The 22,151-nt window shown below is 41.4% G+C and overlaps 1 protein-coding gene across 1 annotated transcript in view; it reads left to right on the forward strand.

Moving 5' to 3' along the window:
- The window catches only part of VEGFD (vascular endothelial growth factor D), a 31,119-nt gene extending 11,266 nt beyond the window's left edge, over window positions 1-19,853 (forward strand). The window contains exons 2-7 of the mRNA XM_005443035.4: window positions 7,261-7,471; window positions 11,024-11,214; window positions 13,499-13,647; window positions 14,958-15,055; window positions 17,501-17,696; window positions 19,186-19,853. Coding sequence (XP_005443092.1) covers window positions 7,261-7,471; window positions 11,024-11,214; window positions 13,499-13,647; window positions 14,958-15,055; window positions 17,501-17,696; window positions 19,186-19,312 — 972 coding nt within the window. The 3' untranslated portion in view covers window positions 19,313-19,853. The remainder of the gene's footprint in view (window positions 1-7,260; window positions 7,472-11,023; window positions 11,215-13,498; window positions 13,648-14,957; window positions 15,056-17,500; window positions 17,697-19,185) is intronic.
- The last annotated feature ends 2,298 nt before the right edge of the window (window positions 19,854-22,151 follow it).

The raw sequence follows: 22,151 nt of genomic DNA on the forward strand, positions 1-22,151 counted from the left end.
GTGCTGTGAGCCACAGGCTGAGCAACTAGTCCCTATGGCTCTGAGGCAGGGAATGAAGCACTTTCTTCTGACCAGACAGCTGCCATGCTGGCCTTCAGCCAGTCCAGGGTCCTTCAGACCATGGGGTGCAGTTGCAATTCCTGGTTGTTTGTATTTGTGTACCTGAGAAAAACTGACTGCTGTCCCTCATAAATTGCTTGTGCTTTGGATAAGGAGAAGGGATTTCATCTCATTTGACTGCTCTCAGTTGAGTGGGATTCAGGAGTTAGTGACCTGCCAACTCCTCCTTCAGCATCAATGGAGAGAAAGAGGCAGTCTGGAGTCACAGTTTATCCAACAGACTTCAGAATTAGATGAACATGCACCCTATGGACCTATTTTTCTCTGTTAACTATAACAGGAGTCTCAGATAACTATTTCATATTTTCAGGCAAATAACCCATAGGATCAGATTTTCCTTATTTTTAATGATTGTGGGGTGGCCGGGAGCTGTAAGCAATCTACCTCTGCAAGATAAGCGCATAACCATGACCAGCTCATACACTGTTGTAAAAACACCTTGGAAAATGCATCACAGAAGAAAAGGGCGTCATTGTCAGGTGTAGCATGTATAGCAACAAACTTCCCTGGTATTTTCATGTGGCAATGAATCAACTACCTAGTATTTAAACTGGTTTGAGTCTAGTTCTGAGAATAGCCTTCCAGCAGCACAAAAATGGGGGGGATTCAACTTCTGGTTGCATCAAGCTTTCATCTTCTACATGACTTCTCTGGAACCTAATGCAGCTGCTACTGCTGCATTAAGCACAGAACACTCACACAAAGGTTCAAAATGTCCTCGCATGCTGCCAGAGTGCCCTCACTTTGCAATGAAACTACTTACACCCCCCCACCCCCCACCCCACCCCAGTTAATTTTGAAAGATTTAACCTGAACTTAGCTTAAACGTGTTTGGCCATGTTTGTGATATGTGGCATTAAAAGTCATCACTCTGTGTTATGCAGCTACAATCTGCTTTCCCTGGCAAGATAAAGCTGTTACCTTCTTTTTGTTGCTTCAGTGTCGAGAGGATGGATCACAAAAGAGTGCGAGGTTATTGAGAGGTTCCTTAATCATTTGTCCTGGCCCCAGACACAGTGATAATGTTGAAGATTTCCATTGGTGTTTATGCAGCACTTGCCACAATAGTATCTGTGACCCTAACTCAGAAAAACATTCCTTTTCAGAAGAGCCCTTACATGTGTTTAGCTTTAAGCAGAGGTTTAAGTGCCACTGTGGATAAAGACTGTGAGGGTGGGGCTTAAGGAAAGGGGACACCTGTGTAATCTTTCAGGATGTATGTCCTGGGTCTGTGGCTGTGCTTCAGTACAGTGAAATGCAATCAGGACTTTCCTCAGAGCAAAATATGGATTTTGATCAAGCTTTATTTTTGCCTCCTCAGGCACAAAACCCATTATTCACCATGCATCTGTTTTCTTAGATAAAAGTACTGATAGTTGCTGATGGCCTTGGAAAGAATTAATTTTGGGTCCTAGGCATGTGTTTGTGCTATAGGTCCTCAAATAGATTTAGGACTTTAGTGAGCCTTTCTTTTACTATCATATTCTACACACCTTTCCTCCGTTGTTCAAAATACCTCCAGGAGATCCTGAAACACATTGTTAATGAAAAGACCATCTGTGTCAGGCTGGAAAGAGCGGCACATACAAAAAAAAGGAGTTCTGCAAACATGGGTTCTTCTGGCTGACTCAGACATCCGTTTGAAAAGGGTAGGGTACTTTTTCTTAGGCAAGAAATCTAGAAGCTTGTCAAGCATGGACAAAAGGTGCAAACTGCTGAGCTGCAGCACTGGGCAGGAGACTGTCAGTACTGACTCTTAAGACAAGGCCCAGTTTGAACAGTGCAGACTGGGTGTGCGATTGTGCATCTGTATGACATGATGCATAAGCCAAATATTTAAGTGGCGTCAGTAAACAGGGTAATGAACTCAGTGTCTGCTTTAAGCCAGGGTCCAAGGTGGGAAAGGCCACTGAACGTACCACCGCTTTTTCTCTTGTTCCTTTCCAATGCTAACTACTTTTAGGGGTTTTCTGGCATTTCAGATTCCTAGGAAGAAGATAGATAGCCCATTATGGTTTCTTTTGGAAGGACAGAAGTTCTAATTATCCAAAAATCACAATGCTAACCCACATTATCATTTCCTGATGTCGATGATGTTGCTCATAGCCCAAATAGAGGAAAACAGATACTCCTCTTTGAGTTGAAGAATAGTTTTGGAAGATATGAAATGTCAATGTTACAAAAAAAATACAAATTCATTTAAATATGAATCTAATTTTTATCTCTGGATATTGGATTCATTCTTAGATAAGATACTTAGCAAAATGGTATTAAAAGCAGCAGTAAGCTGAAGAGATAAGAATGAAGTACTTAAACCTACTACTTTGATATCTGCTACTGATGAGCTCTACACAAACATTTCTTGTAGGCAATAGCCTCAAGTATTTGGTTGTCTACAGAGTGTACATTTACAGGTACTGAAAGTTTAGGACATTTGGAGTTTTCCAGTGATACGGCTCCACAGGTAATCTGTTCATTTTGGAAGCACGTAAAGGACATTACTCTGGCCCTTTGCCAACGGCTCCTTCTCTACTTTCTCTCTCAAGCCTTAATGTGTACTTTAAGCTTTCTGGAGCCAGAGATCAGCATTTTGCTACCTATGTGAACCATGCGAAGTGCAGTGAAGTCCTGCTCCACACCTAGGTTACAGCCATTAGAACAGCTCCCATAGTGGTGACAGCTCACCCCAGCTGACTACTAAAATTTGGGTCAATGTAAGGGAAGTAGAATGAGGCTATGGAGGGGAGAAAAATGTACGTTCTTCTGCACCAGGAGGCTGAACAGCTTAGCCTGAGGTAAGTTTCATTAGACTCCCACATGGCAAAATATGGGGAAAGGAGTTAAAAATAAAGATTAAAAGCACAGTGGTATCCAAGCAGTACAAGATGATGACAGCAGAGAGGAGAATGGGAGGGGAACTTGGAAGGCAGGCCTGTAGTTATCAGAGAAAGCCTAAAATAGGGGGGTATCTGAAAAGTGGGAAATAGCATGTGCAGCTGGCTACAGTCAGGAGAAGGAGACAGGTGGAAGCTCTGTTTCTCTAGCTTTTTGTGAGGAGCTGGTCTCCCAGAAATGTCAGTGGAGGTCTGACCTCTCTGCGCGCTTCCCCCTGCTCTGTGGCTGAGCAGGGAGCTCCACTCTTGTTCAAACACTGATTTTAACTGCTGTCCACTCCATATCACTATAAGAAGGGATGAAGTCCTTTATCATCACATGAGAGGTAGGTTTGGGACACTGTTAAACCTAACACCTTCCTCCAATTTCACATTGTGAAACATTAATTTTTCTGTGCAAAGCTGCACTCTTCTAAGTGGGACTTTTCAGTCAGTCTGTTTGTCTATATATAAACAGGGCTTGAACTTAAACTGCAATATATGAAAGAAGTCTCCACATCTGTGAGGTGCCAGCAGCCCTATGGGCACATCATCTATGGTATTATCTGAGAATGTATGAGGTTCTGTGTTTTCATTTGATACCATCCTTTCCAAAACAGGATAACTAGAAATTAATGGTTTGGAAAGATTCTGTGATGACACGTTATTCAGTGCTGCTATGTCATAGCAAGGAGGGTGCCTGACTGAAGTAGTTCAGTCTGTGGTGTCCAAGGCTGTAGAGCTGTGCCCACCTGGGGGGGCTGATGGACCTTCCACGCTCTTTTCATTTTTTAAGCTCTTAGTTTTGAATGCTTTTAAGTTGCGGATAGCTACCTCTATGGTCAAAGTGTATAAGGATGAGGGATGTCCTTCTGGATGCTGAACAGTCTGTCCATGCTGTAGCAAGTGTTTAGAAGAACATTTTAGTTTGAGAGCATTGTAGTAGTCTCAAAGGACTCAAACCAAACACATAAGGTGGTATTCATCGTTCCTGTTTTGGTGCTTAGGTAGAATGAAACAAAATTAGGTGCTTCTCTTCAGATGTTTTATACCCCAGATAGCTGTGGTGAGCTTTGTTTGACCAAAGATCTACCACACTGATACCTCTTGTGATCTTGTGAGCCCAGGTTTGCTGGGCAGCCAGTAGAAAGGCTTTCAAATGAATCATGCTCTGAAAGCATCTATATTTCTCTGCCCTGGCTATAGAGGAAGCTGAGAGTGACTAGCTCACAAACAAAATAGATGTCCACGTTGTAAAAACCCACAGCTATTTGGGATTCAGCCCTCCATTAAAAGCTACCAGTGTTTTCCGCTCACCATTGTGTCCACACTGTAAAAACCTACAACTATTTGGGATTCAGCCCTCTGTTAAAAGCTAGCAGTGCTTTCAGCTCACTATCTTACCTAGTGTGAGCAGTGTTCAAAGGAAGAGACTCTGATTTGTCTCATGCTGTTGTTGTCACTGGAAAGGGCATCAAGAAATTCTGTACTGCATCAGGATTCCTCTGAAGAAGTTAGAAAACCAACTTTAAAACCGTTGCCTCCAAGAAGAAGTCAAATACAAGAAGGAAGACAATTATTCTGGCATTGTGATGGTAGGCAACTGGTGATCAGGTCAAACTGCAGAGCTTGGATAGGTGTTAGGAAACATGAAATGAATAGAAGCAAAAGATTAATTTCAGGGTTGAATAGCCCAGGCAATGCTGAGCGGGGCTGGAGCTGACAGAGATATGATAACTCTGTTCCAAGGACTCTGTGTGAGTTTTGGATGATCATGGTTCAGTAAATTAGGACACATTTCTGATGACTGCTGAGGGAATTCTGTAATGAGCACTGTTCCTTCCATTCCTTTAACCATTCTTGAATTTCTAATATATGAAGACCAGTAAAATTAGGAAAGCCCTGCACACATAGGCAGGCTTTGTCAATAACACTACTACTTGTCAATATCAGAAGTACATTTTTTTAATTTCCAGAATTCAAATCCTATTGGAGATGCACTTTTTGGTATAAAAATGACTTCTACTAATATAACTTCTCCTCCTTTCTATACAGTAATACTTCCGAAGGCATAAGGTTAATTTCAGTGTATTCAGTCCACATTAAGGAATTTGTATAGCTTTAAAAATACAAAAATCCTTAAAACAGTACAAGTTCTTGCTTTAGATAAACCCAGAGATCTTTGCTTACCCTGAGGAGGCATGTATACTTTTTCTGTGCCTTTCATCTTAGGTTATTTTGCTCATATAATAACAATTAATAAAGCCTCTTGATATTTCAGTAAAAGAAATAGAAAAGATAGTCTCAAACTACTGACTCTTACAAGAAGTACAGTGACATGTCTTGTAATTTACAGAATACCATCATCTCATTTTGCAGGTTCTCTGTAAATTCAGTCTGGTCTAGAAGTTTTGGATGCTGATTCAGCTAGAACATCTTTTTAACACAAAGAGAGAAAAAAAGTCTTGTTAATAGTTAACAGAGTTCAGTTTTAATATCTTTGGTCCCATTATCGTGAGAGTGCTGGTCTTACACTCTCAAATTTTGCAAGGTCAAGGAGACAGTTTGTGAATAGGAGTGAATATAAGCTGCGGTTCTTAGAACAAATAACTCTTGACACATTGACCTCAAGCTGAATTTCAGCTTTCCTAGATCAGCAAAATTCTGGGCAGCTTGTTTGTAAAACTAACTTGAAATTCAGTTACTGGTGCTAAGAATTCACATTCCATCCGAGCTGTCTGTCCATAGGTATTGAGATGGGTTTTCCAGTTTTTACTACATATGAAATATATGAGAAGTCATTCATCTATGAAAAACAGCTATTCCTATAACAAAACATGGCAGATTTCTAGTGCACAATATAATGTTCTGTATGGGCATAAAAGAAGAGCAAATAACTTATTCTGAGCTAACTACATAGGGAATTTTAGGTCAGTGGAAGGTAATTACCGAAAAAACTAACTTGGCCCGTATGTACAGGCTAACATCTGTATCATTGCAAAATAAATGCCACAGATGTTTTAATAATAAATAACAGATGCACTCAGTGCCTGGGTTTCAGATCTCATCTAAAAATGTTCCTCTTATAGGTGACCCTTTCCCCTACCCCTTCCCTAGTCCTATACAGAGCACTCGCTTGCTACTGGTTGACTCCAGGCTGCTACACACCTCACTGCCAGCTTCCTATACTTCAGCTTTGCTTTTAAGAACTGGTGTTTTATTTATGACAGCTGGCACTGCAGCCCTTTATTTGCAAATCAAAAAGTACAGTCAGCTGCATGACCAGAGTACAGCTGAGAGCACCAGCCCAGTGCAACACAGCCATTTACAAAGATAACCTTTTACTTGGGTTGGAGGCAACAATTTTCAGCAGAACTGGTGAGTCAGTGGAAATAAATACTCAGTGCCTTGATAAAGGCACAAACACAGATGTTGGAAAGCAGCAGCCAAAGAAACCAGTATTGTTATGGGGTGCTATGCAATATTAAGTTTCTGTTAAACAGGTATTTTTTCAATGAATAGCAACATTAAACTGATAGGGTAGTTCTTTGTAGGGAGCGTTCTCCCATGGGAGCAGAGAATGGTCACGTACATCATACAGGTGGAAAATACAGTGACTGTGCTAATGCTGCTGCACAGCCACAGTGCTGAGGCTGACTTGAGGCCGCTTTAGCTGACTTGGTCGTGACCCAGAGGGTAGTCAGGATGGGAAATGGCAGGTGCATCCTGCCTTTGCAGCACGCTGAATGTTGTGCTTGCCCACCCTGTGGATGGGCCCTTGTACTTAGGGCAGCTTCCAGCTGTATCACCTGCCCCTGCGGTGATGTCTCATGGCTGGCACCAGAGTTTTGGCACCCAAGGTGGCTTGCTGCAAAGGCACGCGTGTTGTGCTCACCAGCTGAACTCATTCAGGTTGGGGATTCATGCTGGCATGGCTGGCCAACTCAGATCAGTGTCTGCCAGGTTCCCTGGGGACCAGGGGTACAGTAAAGTCTGCATTTGTCAAATAGCTCTGGGGCCTGTGACGGAAAGGGTGAGGAAGTCGGTACCCGCCCCCTTCCCAATTTATATGGGCGCAAATCCTGCAGCTCAATCTGGTGCTGCACACTATCAAAGCCCAGTACATCTCTGTATGCTGCTGTTTTCCCAGGGACTCTCAGCTGTCCTCAGTGATGCGCTGCCTTTTTGTGCCAGCGCTCCATGTGCTGCACTGGGGGCAGGCTGTAAAGGTAGGTACTGCCTTTCTGACTGCCCTCTTCCTTTCCAGAGGACATCTCTGTCAGCATTGGAACGGTCAGAACAGCAGATCAGGAGAGCATCCAGCCTGGAAGAGCTGCTTCGCATCACTCACTCTGAGGACTGGAAGCTGTGGAAATGCAGGCTAAAACTCAAGAGTCTGGCCAATTTAGACTCCCGCTCTGCATCACATCGCTCCACCAGATTTGCTGCTGCTTTCTATGATATCGATACACTGAAAGGTAGGTGCAGCTAGTGGCTGAGTCTGATCTTGGCTTCAGGACCACTAATTCTTGTGCAATAAAGCATTAAGTACCAGGGGTTTCCTAAAATACACTTGCACTGGAAACAACATGGCATTCATGGAGAATTACTTTGTATGAAAAAATGTCAGACAACAGCCTGAGTATGCCTCCTTGTTTTGTGGCTAAATCAGGCTTATTGCTCCCTGTACACTCTCCGAAGGGAAGATGTGTTATGTATGGATTTGTCAGTCCACAGAAAAGAGGGGAAGTCAGTGTGCAAAGAACAGGCTGGAATGACTGGCCGAGGGGCCAGCCAGCAACATTGTGCTAAATCTCAGAATTTGCTTTCAGGTAGAAACGAATGAGCTTTACTGCAGGCATAGAAATCCTTTTTTTATTAGGTGTGCTCTGACATAAGGCACTGGCTGCACCAGCAGCAGTGTCCGGGTGGGAACTGCAGAGGAAAAAGGTATTGCCTTAATTTCAATCCATCTGAGGGAGTTTCTCCAGAGAGAAGAATATCTTCAAACAACCAACTGACAACTGAATGCAGGGAATCACAATCTATTGCCCTATCTGTAGCAAAAATGAATATTGTTCCTTGTAGGTCAGACACCCAAGAGGCACTGTATGTTCATAGATGTAAAATAAAAGATCAGTTACTATGCTTTGGTCTAGCACACAGATATCCTACAGCAAAGCCACACTGCAGCCTAACGAAGGACAGCCTGAGCTATACTTTTTTTTGTTCAGTCTTTACCCTGAAGTGATGTGATCATATCACTCTCCTTTTGGGAAATCAGATATTGCTGACCCTGTTCCAATACCACTTTTACAATAACCACAGCCACATTTGCACACTATTACTCAGCTGAATTATGGCTGAGCAAAGGCCTTAATTTGCTTCTCTGAGCCACAGCACAGGAATGCAGATACGAGTACCAGTCTGAAAAGGGTTGTCACATCAAAGGCATGGTTTCAAACTTCTCATAGAAATTTTGTACAGAGAGAAGCTAAATCAAATACATACTGGAAGAATACTTGGAGGGCTTTAATTGATGATAAACATTTCGTTTACATACCTTTACAAGTCTACATAGCACTATTAACGATCCATAGAGTTATTAGAAGTAGTACCCAGTGTCAAATACCGTAATTCTCTACTCACTATTGATCATTTAGTAAGCACCAGCATTTCTGAAAAAATAAAATGTTCCTTTTGTGAAAACAGCAATACAACAGATGATGTTATCAAGTGTTACTTACCCTGTGCATATTGCAATGGGCTTTTTAAAATGGCAGGATAATGTAACTGTTCAGGTAATAAAGTCAGATGACTATATAGTCATATAGGTGTAATTTTCTGCTTGGAACATCTGTTAAGTGTTTTCTGTTTTCCATTTAAAAGTCTAATATTAGGCACAGAGATGTCCGTTTTCTCATTCAAAGTCAAGCCATGGAAATTTAAGTTAAAAAAACCCTATTGGGTCATCTTCTCCGTTCTTCAATCCACAGTGGAATTATCCCAAGACAGAAACTACTTTTGTTCTAATATCTTAATATGTTCAAGGTACTAAAGCTCCTTTTAAAAAAACCCAAGCCCATAAACATGTATTTCTTTCCCACACCCTTCCCAGTCATTAAGCATTGACCTCTTTGCCAAGGGCATCTGTTTTGTTTTAATAAAGTGTTTTGATGAGAAGGCTGGGTCAAAGCTTCTTGTTTTTTCACTGCTAGACCATCTTCCACAGCACCCCAAACTCCAGCAGGGTGAATTCAGGACTTTATTCCTCCTTTCTTGAACTTCAATGATGAGTTCTCTGAAAGCTTGTGTCACCCCGTGTAACCACGGTCTCTCCTGAGCAGCTCAGCTCACCTAGCACTGCAGTGCTTTCAAGCTGGAGTCTGTATCAGAGCCAAATTTCTCAGGAGCTGCTCTGTGCTTGCTCACAGAAAAAATCAGCGTGACCACAGTGCTTCTGAACAAAATGTGACACCTACTTCTTTGATCACCCCTTCCTATAATGGCCCTTCTGCTAAAAAGTGGTTAATAAAGTGAGGATGTGTGCAGTTGGAAAGGTCATCGCTGCTTACACTCATTGAAGTGACATCTGAGGTGATTACATGTACATACCTTAGTGAGTTTGGCAAACACTTTATTTTCTATTTTAAGGCCTAGGATTAGATTGCTGTTTTGATAGACAAACATAACTCTGGAAAATTCTATTGATTTTAGTGATTCTTCTCTTAATTTATGCTATAAAATCAGAATTTGGACACCAAGCTCTTATGTCTTGTATTTTTCCATGACTGGAAAGTGGAGTTAATCAACCCTGGGAAAGGACTTTGCAGGAATGAACAAACTGATTTAAATATACACATTCAGTTGAAAAAAAATTAACAATAATAAAAGGAAAGTCATGTAGGAAAGAGAGAAATAAATGCTCATCTGTAGACAAAGTATCGCATGTAGATTAAAAGTATTCAAGATTTTCTTTTCCCAGAACTTCCCTGTAAATGTACGCACTGCTTGCACAATAGTAGAGAAGTGGACTGCATTGGAAGAGAAAGCAATTTTCTTAAGAGTACAGAAGTTGCTTTTGAACTTTTAGAAGCCTGGTGGAGGAGGGACAGACAGGAAAAATGTTTTCCATAATTCTGAGAAGGACTTAAAGCATAAGCATTCATGACTCTCAAGTAATTCCATAACTTGAATCAGGTAAGCAAAAGACAAAAAGAGCAGGGCCACCTCTTAACAAGACTTTAGATAATATTACGTAAATGTCACTGCTCTCTCCCTCTGGTTCAGTCACTTAACATATTATTCCTTCCCACAGTCGGAATTTGACAGATCAGTCTAAAATAAATTACTAGGCTATAACAATTCAGTATTTGAAAGATGCCACTGTGTTTTGAATAGATAAATCACGCTTGAATTCATATTCTTGTTATTCAGACTTGAACCCCCTGATGGTACTGAGGTGTGAGAATGTTTGTCTTGGATTCCATTAGACATTTTGGGAACGGTGCTTACTGGCTGACATCCAGTAGGAGTATTAATGCTCTCTGACCAGAATCTGTTAATCATTAATGTGCTTTTCAGTCAGGCCCAGGGTCTGCTAAGTCTGTGGTGGGGTATACACAAAGAGAGGATAAAATGGCAGTAAGGAGGTCGGCCCTGGAGAGTACGAGGACAGGGTGCGGGCCAGTTTTGTCAGATAGACACTGTAGAGCTGACTCTCAGCTAGGGAAAATAGATGCAGCTCTGTTTAACCCACTGGAATTAATGGAGATTTTGGTCATCCATGTTGGAAGCTAAAGGCGGATAAATACACTGACCTCTGTGCCAGTGCAGCTGGTGTAAGTTACTGGGATAATCTTGCATTCAGACTCTCTCTGGTGCTTAGATCAATCCAAGTAAGTGCAAATCGATCCAAGTAAGTGCAAATGGCCTGCCAGCACTTCATTTTTATTTATATAATGCTTCTGCTTCACTAATCAAAGGTTTAGCTTTGCCGTGATTGCTCATACAAATGGTGTTTTCTCCAGTCATAGATGAGGAATGGCAAAAGACTCAATGCGTGCCAAGGGAAACCTGTGTGGAAGTTGCCAAAGAGCTGGGCACAACAACCAACAAATTTTTCAAGCCTCCCTGTGTGAATGTGTTCAGATGTGGAGGCTGCTGCAATGAGGAGAGTCTGAGCTGCATGAATACAAGTACAACTTACGTGTCAAAAACGGTAAATGAGACTATTCATCTGTTTTGGTTTTACCCTGGCTCTCCAAGAAGTGAGGGGAAGAAGAACGTATGGTTTCTGAAATCCTGTTATGAAAGATCTGTCTGCACTATCATAACAAACTGAAGATTTAATTTTTATCCATGTGGACTGAATGCAGACATGTGCAATAATAGCATTTTACATTCATTTGCATAATAAAAAATGGATATGTATGTGTAAAGATGGAAAATCAGGCCCTGAGAAAGTGACCGTAGGCTCCCATTATATTAAGGAGTTTAATTCTTCTTTAATATATTGTTACTTGGACCTGGGGCTTCTTGAGAATATTGGCTTATGGGTATCCCCTGCACCAAAGGATTAAGAGAAACTCTGAGAAATTGTGCCGTGTGAGGCCAGGAGTCCAAGCACTGCATTTTCAAAATTGTCGTCAATGCCAAAAGGGCTGGCTAATAATTTTGGATGGGCAGTTTCGTGAGCCTAAAGCGGAGACATTTTCAGCAGGAGACACCAGACGCTCTCAATCTGAATGCCTCAGGATCTAAATGTCCCAAATCACAAGCTACTTTGAAAAAAAAGTTTAAACCCGTAGTCAGATACTGCTTAGGTGCAACAGGTGACAAATATCTGTGTTAATGACCAACGCCAAAAAGCGAGGACACAGAGAGTAGCCAGAGAGCTTCTTTCTGTAGACTCCCTCTAGGGTCTACGTACAGAGCCATCTTGCTCCAGTGGGTGGGTGAGCAGAGCTCCAAGGTTAGTACTTTCAATCAGCCTTACAGATGGAACCATCTGTGTTTATACCTACAGAAGGAGGATAGGAAACTGCTCCTTTCTAATGAATCTTCACCTTGTGCATCCCTACTCACAGTGATAACACCTTTTGACTACATTAAATTCTACTTATGAAATAGGCTTTTTTAAAAATCAGAACAAAGATCAAGGGCGGCTGTTTTAAAAATAAAATTGAAGTCCTCATGGGAAGCAGGTCAAATTCACTTCTGTATCTGTTTCAGGTTTGTTGGAATGTAATTCCACTATGTCTGGTTGTACTGGAATAGAGCTGGAGTAAAACAAATCAGGGCCCATTTTTGTTGTGTCAATGTTCATTAATTGCTTTTATTCCACACTGGAAGAAAGCTGTTATGAGCGGTTGGCCACACATAAAAGACATCTGTTATGCTCAGGGAGCTAGGTCAGGGTAAAAAGTATTTATTTATTTATGTGGTTTTGGAGGAGCAGTTCATAAGTTTGCTGAAAACCTGCAGTTTTGCAGCGTGTAACATTCCTTTAGCATCCTTCAAAATAACAATTCCCTCAAAAGCCCTCAGATAAGTTCCACTACTGGACACATCACCATCAGTCCAGATTTACTCCTCTAAAATGAATGGGGTTGCTCCCATATTGGTGAAAGCATGTGGGATTTTTGGTTTTTCTTTGGTAATGAATATCCACTGAAGGATATTCATGCCACTTAAAGTTAGACAGTGTGACACCTAACTTTAAATATCTAAGCAGTTTGGCTTAGGAATACTCAGTCCCTGCATGTGGATGCAGCATTGAGCCAAGACATGCTGGCACACAGAGATGTCCCTATGTTTTGGCTTCCATGGGAAGGAAGCTGGCTGGGGGGGGGAGGGGGGGGGCAGAGAGGGTGTGGGTCACTTCAACAGCTCCCACAGGTAGCTGCCAAGGAACCAGGGCTTCCACAAGGCTACTCGGATTGCCCTAAACAATTCTGATGCACTGAAGGTAGGCTGCTTGGCTCCTTAGGCTCCTGCTATCATCCACAAAGAAACACTTTCAGGATGGTTCCCTGCTGGAACCCAGCTGAAGCAAAATAAATTAACTCTCTTCTATTTATTCCCATTTCTTCCCTCTTGGAAGAGGGGGTGGAGGTTAAGTTAGACTCCTAAAGATGCATGCTGTGATTACACCCTAGGACAGTTAAGTAGCTGTCTCCCTAAGTGGTTGAGATGTAACTGAGAACAGAGTTCCCATCGCCTATATCTTTTCCATTTGGCCCTAGCATCCAGAAAAGTCTTTTGAGTGTGTTTGCAGATGATTTTGAATGGTCTTGGGTGTTTAATAGCTGGTAATACAGCACTGGGACCACTGTTTTGGCAAGTTCCTACCTTAGTGGGCATACCTGCTCATTTATACCTATAGTAACCGTATCTAGAAAGGAGCAAGGGTGGGAAAAATGGTGGCAAAGAATAAGATTTAAAAGTCCAAATATTAACTGTATAATGGAAACTGAAAAATAAATGTTATTTCACCCACCTAGCTCTTTGAGATCTCAGTTCCCTTGACAAGTGTTCCTGAGCCCGTGCCAATCAAAATTGCCAATCACACAGCCTGTAAGTGTCTATCAAATACTCCGCGCCATCAGTACACCATCATACGAAGATCTGTCCAGTACCCAGAAGAAGATGGGTAAGTTCCCTCCTTTAGAAACTCCTACACATGTTGTGTGGTCCAAAGTATGAAAACTATTTTGTCCTGATCTGGCCATTATAGTATCCATTCACTTTCTGGTATCCTAACAGTTTTTCCAAATAATATGATTATCACTTGGGCTTAGAAAGCTTCAGCTAAACCTGGTGAATTTCAAGTGAATGGACATCAGAATCCAACAAACAGCAAGCTAGTTTAGCAGCATCTGGAGTCATTAAGACATTCAGGTGCTTGAGCAGGGACTCAGAGTGTACATATTAGCAATATGTTCTACTGGAGCTGTTTGAGTATATGTGCATAGACTTTTTCAACCTAACACGAGCAACTCTGATCACGCAATATTTAGCCAGGGCACACAGAGTGCTGTGCTCAAGCTAAAGCCCTCTGCCATACCTCATGGCACGTTGGATCTGAATCAACGTGAATTGTGGCTTTTCACTTTCTGGTCCAACCCTTGTTTTCAACTCTCAGGCTCATTGGCTGGAGAAAAGTGATCTCACATCTAACTCCAAAATACGGTAAAAAATACTTGTAGTCCTGGTGAGAACAGGCTATGTTAATTTAACAAAGACTTTAGAAACACAGATAGCTTGAACACGTCATTGAAAGTCAGCTCAGATGTCTCTGTCTAGCCCTGCATGTAGGGTTGCCCCCATAACTGCCTTTCAGTTAGACAGCTGGGCTGGGGGAGAGGTGGCATTTCAGCAAAGTCACTCCGGCCCTCACAAAGCCTGCTGGCCGCTATGAATCCTCTTCCAACAAAAATACAGAAGAACCTAAGCCTTCTTCCAGTTTATGAGTTCCCCTCGAGAGCAAAGTGCCTAAAAGTCAAACTGGCCTCTCTGACCTTGTAAACGGTCCACTGTACATCCTCAAGTATGGACAAATTTGAAGTGGAGCTGCACTTTCTGGCATCATGGAGAAATTGAATAGTTGCATGGCATGAATACTGTAAAACAAAGACTAACCTGGGTGGGGTAGAGCTGTTTTATGTAAAAGTGGAGCTGCAAAATTGTAGCTGTTTCCTCAAGGGTGTATCTGAAATAGGTGCTGTACCTGTTCCTTCTAGTTGGACAGCTGGACCCTTACCAGCAAAACCATCCAGTCCCAAGGTTTTCTTTTGCAGCTGTAATGCACACTGATGCCATACCTTCACATAGTACAAGTGGCAGACTCAGCATACTAGCAGGCTCATTTTGCCAAATGATTACACTGATGCTTCTAATTTATTTTTTTTTTTTAATTCTTATCTTTTCTTTGTGTGGTTGTTGGTTTTTTTTTCCTTCTAGCTGCCCCTTTACCAACAAACTTTGTCATAATGGATGGATCTGGGATAGTGACAAATGTGAATGTGTTGTAGATGTACAGCACCCCAACAGACGAGAAGGTAAAGATGAAAATACAAACGGACATTTTTGATTACTATCTCCAGGCTGCTTATGTTCCATTTTGGGTTTGTCCCAATTTTTCATTCAAAGAGTTACATTTTTGACTCCACATCCCTAGACAGACTTGGCTTATGGTGTAGAAACTCACCTGAAAATAAACACTCATATGTGCTTATCCCCGTCTCACGTTTTTCGCTTGGACATTTTACTCCCTTTATATTTACAACCTGAATAGGTAATAGGAAAGTACTAAAAAGAGTGAGTAAAGTAGGTACCTTGGGTACATTTTTATTTTACATGGGCCTTAAATTGTATGATAGGCATTATGGAAAACCTTTTAACTGTAGAAAAAGTACACCCTGGAATTTATTGCATAGGGAAGATGCTAAATCTTTATTGTGGGTCATTCTTAAGAACAGCCTTTATCAGGAGTAAGATAGGGAAAATCAGTCCTGCCTGTTAGTTGTAGTCAGTGCAAAAGATTATATGACTTTTCAAAGTATTTGACTACTTTTTATTATAGTCTTAAGTTTAGGAAGCTTTTCAAACCGATATGTCATACATACCCAGAGGCACACATGTATACCCTTTCAGGTCTGTGGAAGGAAACGGAAGAGGGTAAAATTTGTAGAAGTGTTCACTACTTCCATTATCCCTCTGCTTTTTCTGGAAAACTTTAATCTGCCAAAGAAATTTGCAGGAACTATTCTAGGGGGTAACTGTGTAAATCTAAAGACACTTCCTAGAAGTACACATCAAGAGAAGTTAAAATTTCTCCACCTCCTGTATAAAGTTTTTTTTAAAATTGTTTTTCTCAGGAAATTGTACCGGTCAAAATAAAATTATCATAGCACTAGAGAAGATGGACACAGAATGAAGTGAACCTTGCCTTTGTGGTTTAACCTACATGCAGCAAGCAAAAGAATAAACCATCCAAGGCAACAATAAAAGCAAGCTGGCAAGCAATTCCTAGGCTAGCAAGCTAAAATAAAACTAAATAACCTCATAAACTGGTCTGTTGCTTACAATCTCCTAATGTTAATAAGCAAGAGATCAGTTGCATAGTGGTTTCTGTAGGATCTGTTCTCACTCTGGTTAGGAAGGTAAGCTCAAGTTAGATTTTTCACTCATTAAAGGATTAGTACTCTATATTTCAGGGTAAGTCCAAAGGACTGTGAACAGTCCGTGTCCTCTTAACTTAGAGTTGTGTAAGGTCAGCCTGGAGCACTAAAATCTGTGGCTTGTTGAATTATAGCTTTCGTTGACATAGACTCAATATCTCCTCAGATAAAATATCATTCTCTGAAGTACATCGTGTTTGGCAGTGACTGGGACAAAATAACTTAAAATCTATCTTTGAGGTTGAAATAAAGTGAGACCAAAACACTCTACACCACTTCACGCATGCCAACCTTTATCACCCCAAGGAAGGGGTTTGTCTTCCAAGAATTTGGGGCAGATTCCTCCTCCCTTCCAATAGGACTTAGGTTTTATTCTGCCTGGATATTGATTTTCCAGCACTGAGTAAATAATAATGAAGGTTTCTTTCAAGTAATGTGTAAGCCTTTTCTGGCCACTGAGATCAGAGCTTAGGCTGCAGAGGTCACAGATGCAGGTTACATTCCACATTCCATAGGTTAAATCCAAGACCTAATTGTAAACCTACAGGAAATTACCTTCCCAATGACACATCACATGCCATGACCTTTAACCGGAGATGTGCTGCTAGCATTTTAATAAAGCTTTCACAAAATGTGTTCCTTTTTTGCTAGGATTAGCTTCATATTGTACTCCAGATGTGTATTTTGAGGGAAGATAGATGAAGTATTAGACAGTGCATCCACTTGGCTGGGGTTTTGTTTCTGAAACAAAGTATTTTCTTCTGTCTTTAACTGACAAGTGTGCATATACTCCTTACGGAAGCACTACACCAGCTCGCACCTTACTAGACACAGCATTACTCTTGCAAACCTTCTGCAGCATATGGATAATGAAGTACATTGAGTGACGAGTGTCACAGTTTGCATGAATGTGCGTTTTTGTCATGGGTATCAATGAAATCCTTTTTGAGTTGGTTTTTTTTGTTTGTTTGTTTGTTTTGTTTTTTGTTTTGGTTTTTTTTTTTAAAAAAAACTGCTCTCCAGTAAAGAATCTTGTATTCCAAAAGGTAATGCCAGGATCTTTTAATACACAGCCCCAAAATAAAGTATTTTTCTACAGGGTTCAACCCACAAGAAAAAGCAGAATTACAGTAAGTGAAATAATCAACCTAATCCTCCCAAGTCCTTTTCTGCATTGTAATTTACCACAGAAATTCTGAAGACTAGAATCTATCAGGGAGTACATGTGTGAGTCCTAGTGATTGCAAAGAAAGAGTTAGTCTCTTCAAAAGCAGGATTTAGAGATTTAAAGCTTACTGCTAAAAGATGTGTGTGCTATTGCAGGACTCCCTCCTCTAGCTGAGCTGGCTATGTGTGGACAACATATGGAATTTGATGAAGAAAATTGTGAATGCATCTGTAGACAGAAGTGTCCCACAGATTTTTTTCAAAGTAAAGAGAACTGCAGCTGCTATTTGTGTAGGGAGAGCCAGGAGAGCTGTGCTCTAAAACACAAGATATTTCATGCTGAAACCTGCAGGTAAGTGCTCCTTGTCATTCAGTGTCTAAGCTACAAGATCTGAATTAGCTTGCATAGATGTGGGAGGTGCAAGTGCTGAATTAGCTAGGAGGTCCACCCAGGATAAAACACCTTGCTGCAGTTAAGGAGATAATAATAACAGAGATATTTACAATATTTACCTCACAGAAGGAGTCTAAGGTTTATTTAATTAACATATTTAAAAGAAATCTGGACAAGGATGCTATTCAACTACCAATATTATTCCTATCCCCCCTCCCCCCACCCCCCCAGTCTTAAGGGAGTGATGGTTAAAAATGTGCCACAACTGAAATTACTGTGTGACACGGGATACAGTGAGATACTGAGTTTTGCATTTGTAGGTAGGCAGAACCCATCCTGTGTTCTGTGTGACAGCTGAATGCAGTCTCATGGACATGCAGGGACAAAGGCCCCCTCAGCTGGCACACACACCATACACCACATTCCTTATTCAGTTTGTCCTCAGAGCAAGTGATTTTCTACAGCTAATGCAATTTTGTACACATACAAACCCACTCAATCAGCTCTGATTCCACTGAGAAGCAGGAAAATTGTTCTGGGGCTGTTATACTTCATGCATTTCCCTAATCCTTTTGTGTAACTAGTTTTGAGGTTCCTTTGCCAAAACTTAGAAAATGCCATCTTAAATTACCTGTTTTCATGCATTAGTTTATTTTTCAAATTTCTCAGAAAGCTTTAGTTCACATAAAGACCCAGGAGCATGCAGTAGCTTGGTCTGAAAGTTTATCCATGGCCAGTCAGCATCCAATTTCCCTGGGTACCTCAGCAGAGCTGCACTTCACTGAATGGTCACCCACAGGGTCCATTCTCATAGACTCTGTAGGTTCCTTCATGGAGAAGCAGCTGTGGAAGAAGTAACCTTTGCACCTTTAGGCTCAGTTTTGAAAATAAGGACAAGCATAAAATCGTTGACAACAAGTATAAAAATAGCTAAAAAGAATCGCCAGAGATTAAAGTGAGCATGAGAGACTTGGTCATTTATGTGTTTCAGACAGGCGGGAGGTGATCAATGCAATCATTTGTTTAAATGAGTTTGGCTTCTAGAAATTTCTATGATCTGGACATAGGACTTTGAAGCCAGACTTTTATACCCAGGATTCCTAGAGGACCAAAGCTGAAGCATCAGGTGAGCTAAGGTACTTTGCAGAAGTTGAGGGCAGCATTAGCCAGTGCTGACGCTCTGGACCTCACTGCTCTCAAGAAATGAAAGCATTACTTAGGTTGTGACTGTGGACAAATGGACCACAGCAAGACATGTTTCTGTAGACAAGAGCTGTCAGGCAGCAAAGTCTTGTGTCACTGTGTTGTAGGGTGTCAACACTTTCCCAAATGTTGTCCAGAGAGCATTGCAGTGTTCAGTAATAAAAAAAAAAAAGAAAGAATGTGACAGTGAAGAATTAAATTACAATGCTTCTCTCTTTTTGCTTTTTCCTCCTTTATCTAACAGCTGTGAGGACAAATGTCCATCCCAACCCAGAACATGCCCAACTGCAAAACCAATGTGTTCCAGGCACTGTCGTTGTCCAAAGGAGAAAAGAGGTTCTCATGGGTCCCAAAGCAAAGAAACTCCTTGACTGAGCTTCCCCTGTTCTCTGAAAATCCACTGCTTTGCAAAAGTAGCTGTCACTGACTTTCAAACAATAGTAAACATGAACATCTTCCACCTTAATAGTAAAGAATGAATCCAGTCTGCATTTATTTATTAGAGTAATCACTAACTGCAGGTGAATCCTCTGGGACGTTGGTAATTGATCTCTAAGATGTAACAACAACCACTGAATTGCTGGCTGCGTGGGAGAAAGAGTGGAAAGTGCCAGTTCAGTGTCACGTTGTGGAAGATGAAGCTGGTATATTGGTAATAGAGTTACAGTCACCAGTCAGTCTTTCAGAAATTGAGACTAGATAATCTTAGCCTCCCAATCCTTAGCTAATGCAGCTCCTGGGTGAGACTTTCTTCAGAAATTCAGTGTGCAGGATTTGGCTTCTAATACGTTCAGCACTGAGTTATTTGATCTACTGTCCAGCTTTGATTATCATTTTGAGTTTATTGTACAACTACTGTCAGATGTGCCATATTTAAGTGTATATAAGAAAATAAATACATCAGTTATTCGAGTGGTTTTCATTTTTCTCTGTTATTTTAAAACTCTGCCCAACAAAACAAAAATAAGCAAAACCCCAAAGCCATCTCAAGTACAGCCTTCTTATGTCTGTCCCACTGGGACTGGCTTCTGCCCAAACCCAGGTCGAGACAAGGTCACTCGATCCAATAGTTTCAGTAAAGAAGAGTCATTTTTCCCACATCTGCCTGACAGCCATGTGTGATTTGTTTATTTGTTCCTGGTGTAGCATGTTAACCTCCCTAAGGGGATAACAGCCACCCGTGTACTAACTCTTCAGTGATTTTTTGGAAAGGTACAATTCACTGAAAGATGGTTTTCCTTTCAGCTTACCATACTGCGAAAATATCTCCTTTGCACTGAAATTCCTTTCAAGTGTGAGGCCTGAGTAACAGTTTTAGACCAATCAAGTACAGGAACAGCATTATTTTCTGAGCCCCTGAAGTCCGGGCTGAGCCAGCCCAGAGAAAATATTATGAGCAATAATCCTAAACTGGAAGTGATAGTCTTGATGACTGAATCATTTTTTCCCCTCTGCTGAATCCTCCAGTTCTACGCTGCACTGTGAATGAAGGGAACAGAGAAAATGAAACAACTGCTACAAAGACGGAAAGCTTGACACAACACAGGGAATAGAAAATGGCTTTTTGATGTGCATCTGAGATTTTTTATATTTATATAGGGAAAAAATAGATTGCTCTAAAATAAAATTAGAAGCAAATACTGTATGATTGATTGAATTGTTGGACAAAGAACCAAACAATTTAACATGTCTTTCGTCCGAGTAAGGTATTTAGGATTTGACCCTGGGTGACTGCTCTGAGCACTTCCTAAGCCATCTGTGCAAACATACCAGCAGGCTGGTTTTGTTATCTGTGTTGGGAACTGGCCTGGCATCCTCTGACCAAGCAACACAGTCTGACCTGTGAGTGTACTGGGTGGAGCCTCTGCAGCAGGGTAACCTACTGGTCTGCACTGGGCTTTGTGCTGAAGGTTTTCCTCTAGAGCAAAAGGCCACATGCAAGTAGCATGCACTCTGCATGGACAAGAAGGGGTACGTGACCCCAGTGCAAACCAGGTGAACCAGCCTGGCAGCAGAAGCACACTCCTACATATCCCTCACTGCTCTGAGAGGCTTTACATTCAGACATATGTACATGGTGGGTGAAGTCCCTGAGCTATACAAGGGTTCATAACAGGAATGTACTGCCCCATCACTTCTTCTCACCTAGCTCAGCTGGGGACACCCTGACCTCGTGGTTGTCTTACTGATAGGCTACACCATCAGCACATTCCTCAGAAAGCCAGGGAGCCGCAAAGGCAAACCAGACACTTAACTGGTGGCACCAGAGGCATATGGAGTACAAAATACACCTCTGTGTGAAGCTATACAATAGTATTTAAACAGTTAAATTCTGTAAAAAGAGTTCAGGCTTTTGCATTTCCTAGCTTTTCTTAAATTGAAGCTTAGCAGCTGGAACCCTGTATTAGTTATGTCTGAGTCTTGTCGATGTTGATCTGTAGAGACTTCCTCAGTTTTCTGTCCTGCCCACTGAATATATTAACTATTTTTTACAAAACAGAACTGCTCCAACCCGAGAGACAAATAAGTCTGCTTCAGCTCCAGAGAACTCTTAGACAAAGCAGTCACTGAGGGGCTGAAAACCATGTTCAAATGCTTTTCTCACTGAGGCAGAGGGGGATTTGAACATGAGCCACCAAACTCCCAAGAGAGTGCAATAGCCATCAGGTTACCCAGGCTAGAAAGGTACCATCGCTGAGCACCACCACTGTGAACCCTGCTCTGAGGTTTCCACACCTTCCTCAACCACTGAAAAACTGACCTGTGTCTGGAGGTCTAACTCAGGACTGAAGATCCAACCCAATGGGAAGTAGTGAGATCTTGCTGTGTCCATCGGCTTCTTCCAGCCTAAGCCTCTGGGTGAACTTAACCCTCAACCTCAAAATTTTTTGCTTAACTCTCGCAGATCACTTTGTTAAATGCTTAGGTAAATATTTTTGATAGAAACACACTCAAGCTAGAGAATGTGTGATCATCAAAACCACACCTGAAGGTCAACAAAAAATTCAGTGTTATTTTCACATTTAATACCCTACATGTTCTTTTACCTGTGAGGGATTTCTGTTTTGCAGCAGCAAGGTACCAGAAAGCTAGCACATTCAGAACAGGTCTTAGGCTTACTGTGAAGGTAGAAAAGGAAACTGCTTGTGGTGGCACTCACTAACAAGAGTGATTTAAGCAGCCAGCATGATTAAGTATTTATCTAGTTTA

Source organism: Falco cherrug, chromosome 2 (genome assembly GCF_023634085.1).
Source record: "Falco cherrug isolate bFalChe1 chromosome 2, bFalChe1.pri, whole genome shotgun sequence".
NCBI classification, from domain to species: Eukaryota; Metazoa; Chordata; class Aves; order Falconiformes; family Falconidae; genus Falco; species Falco cherrug.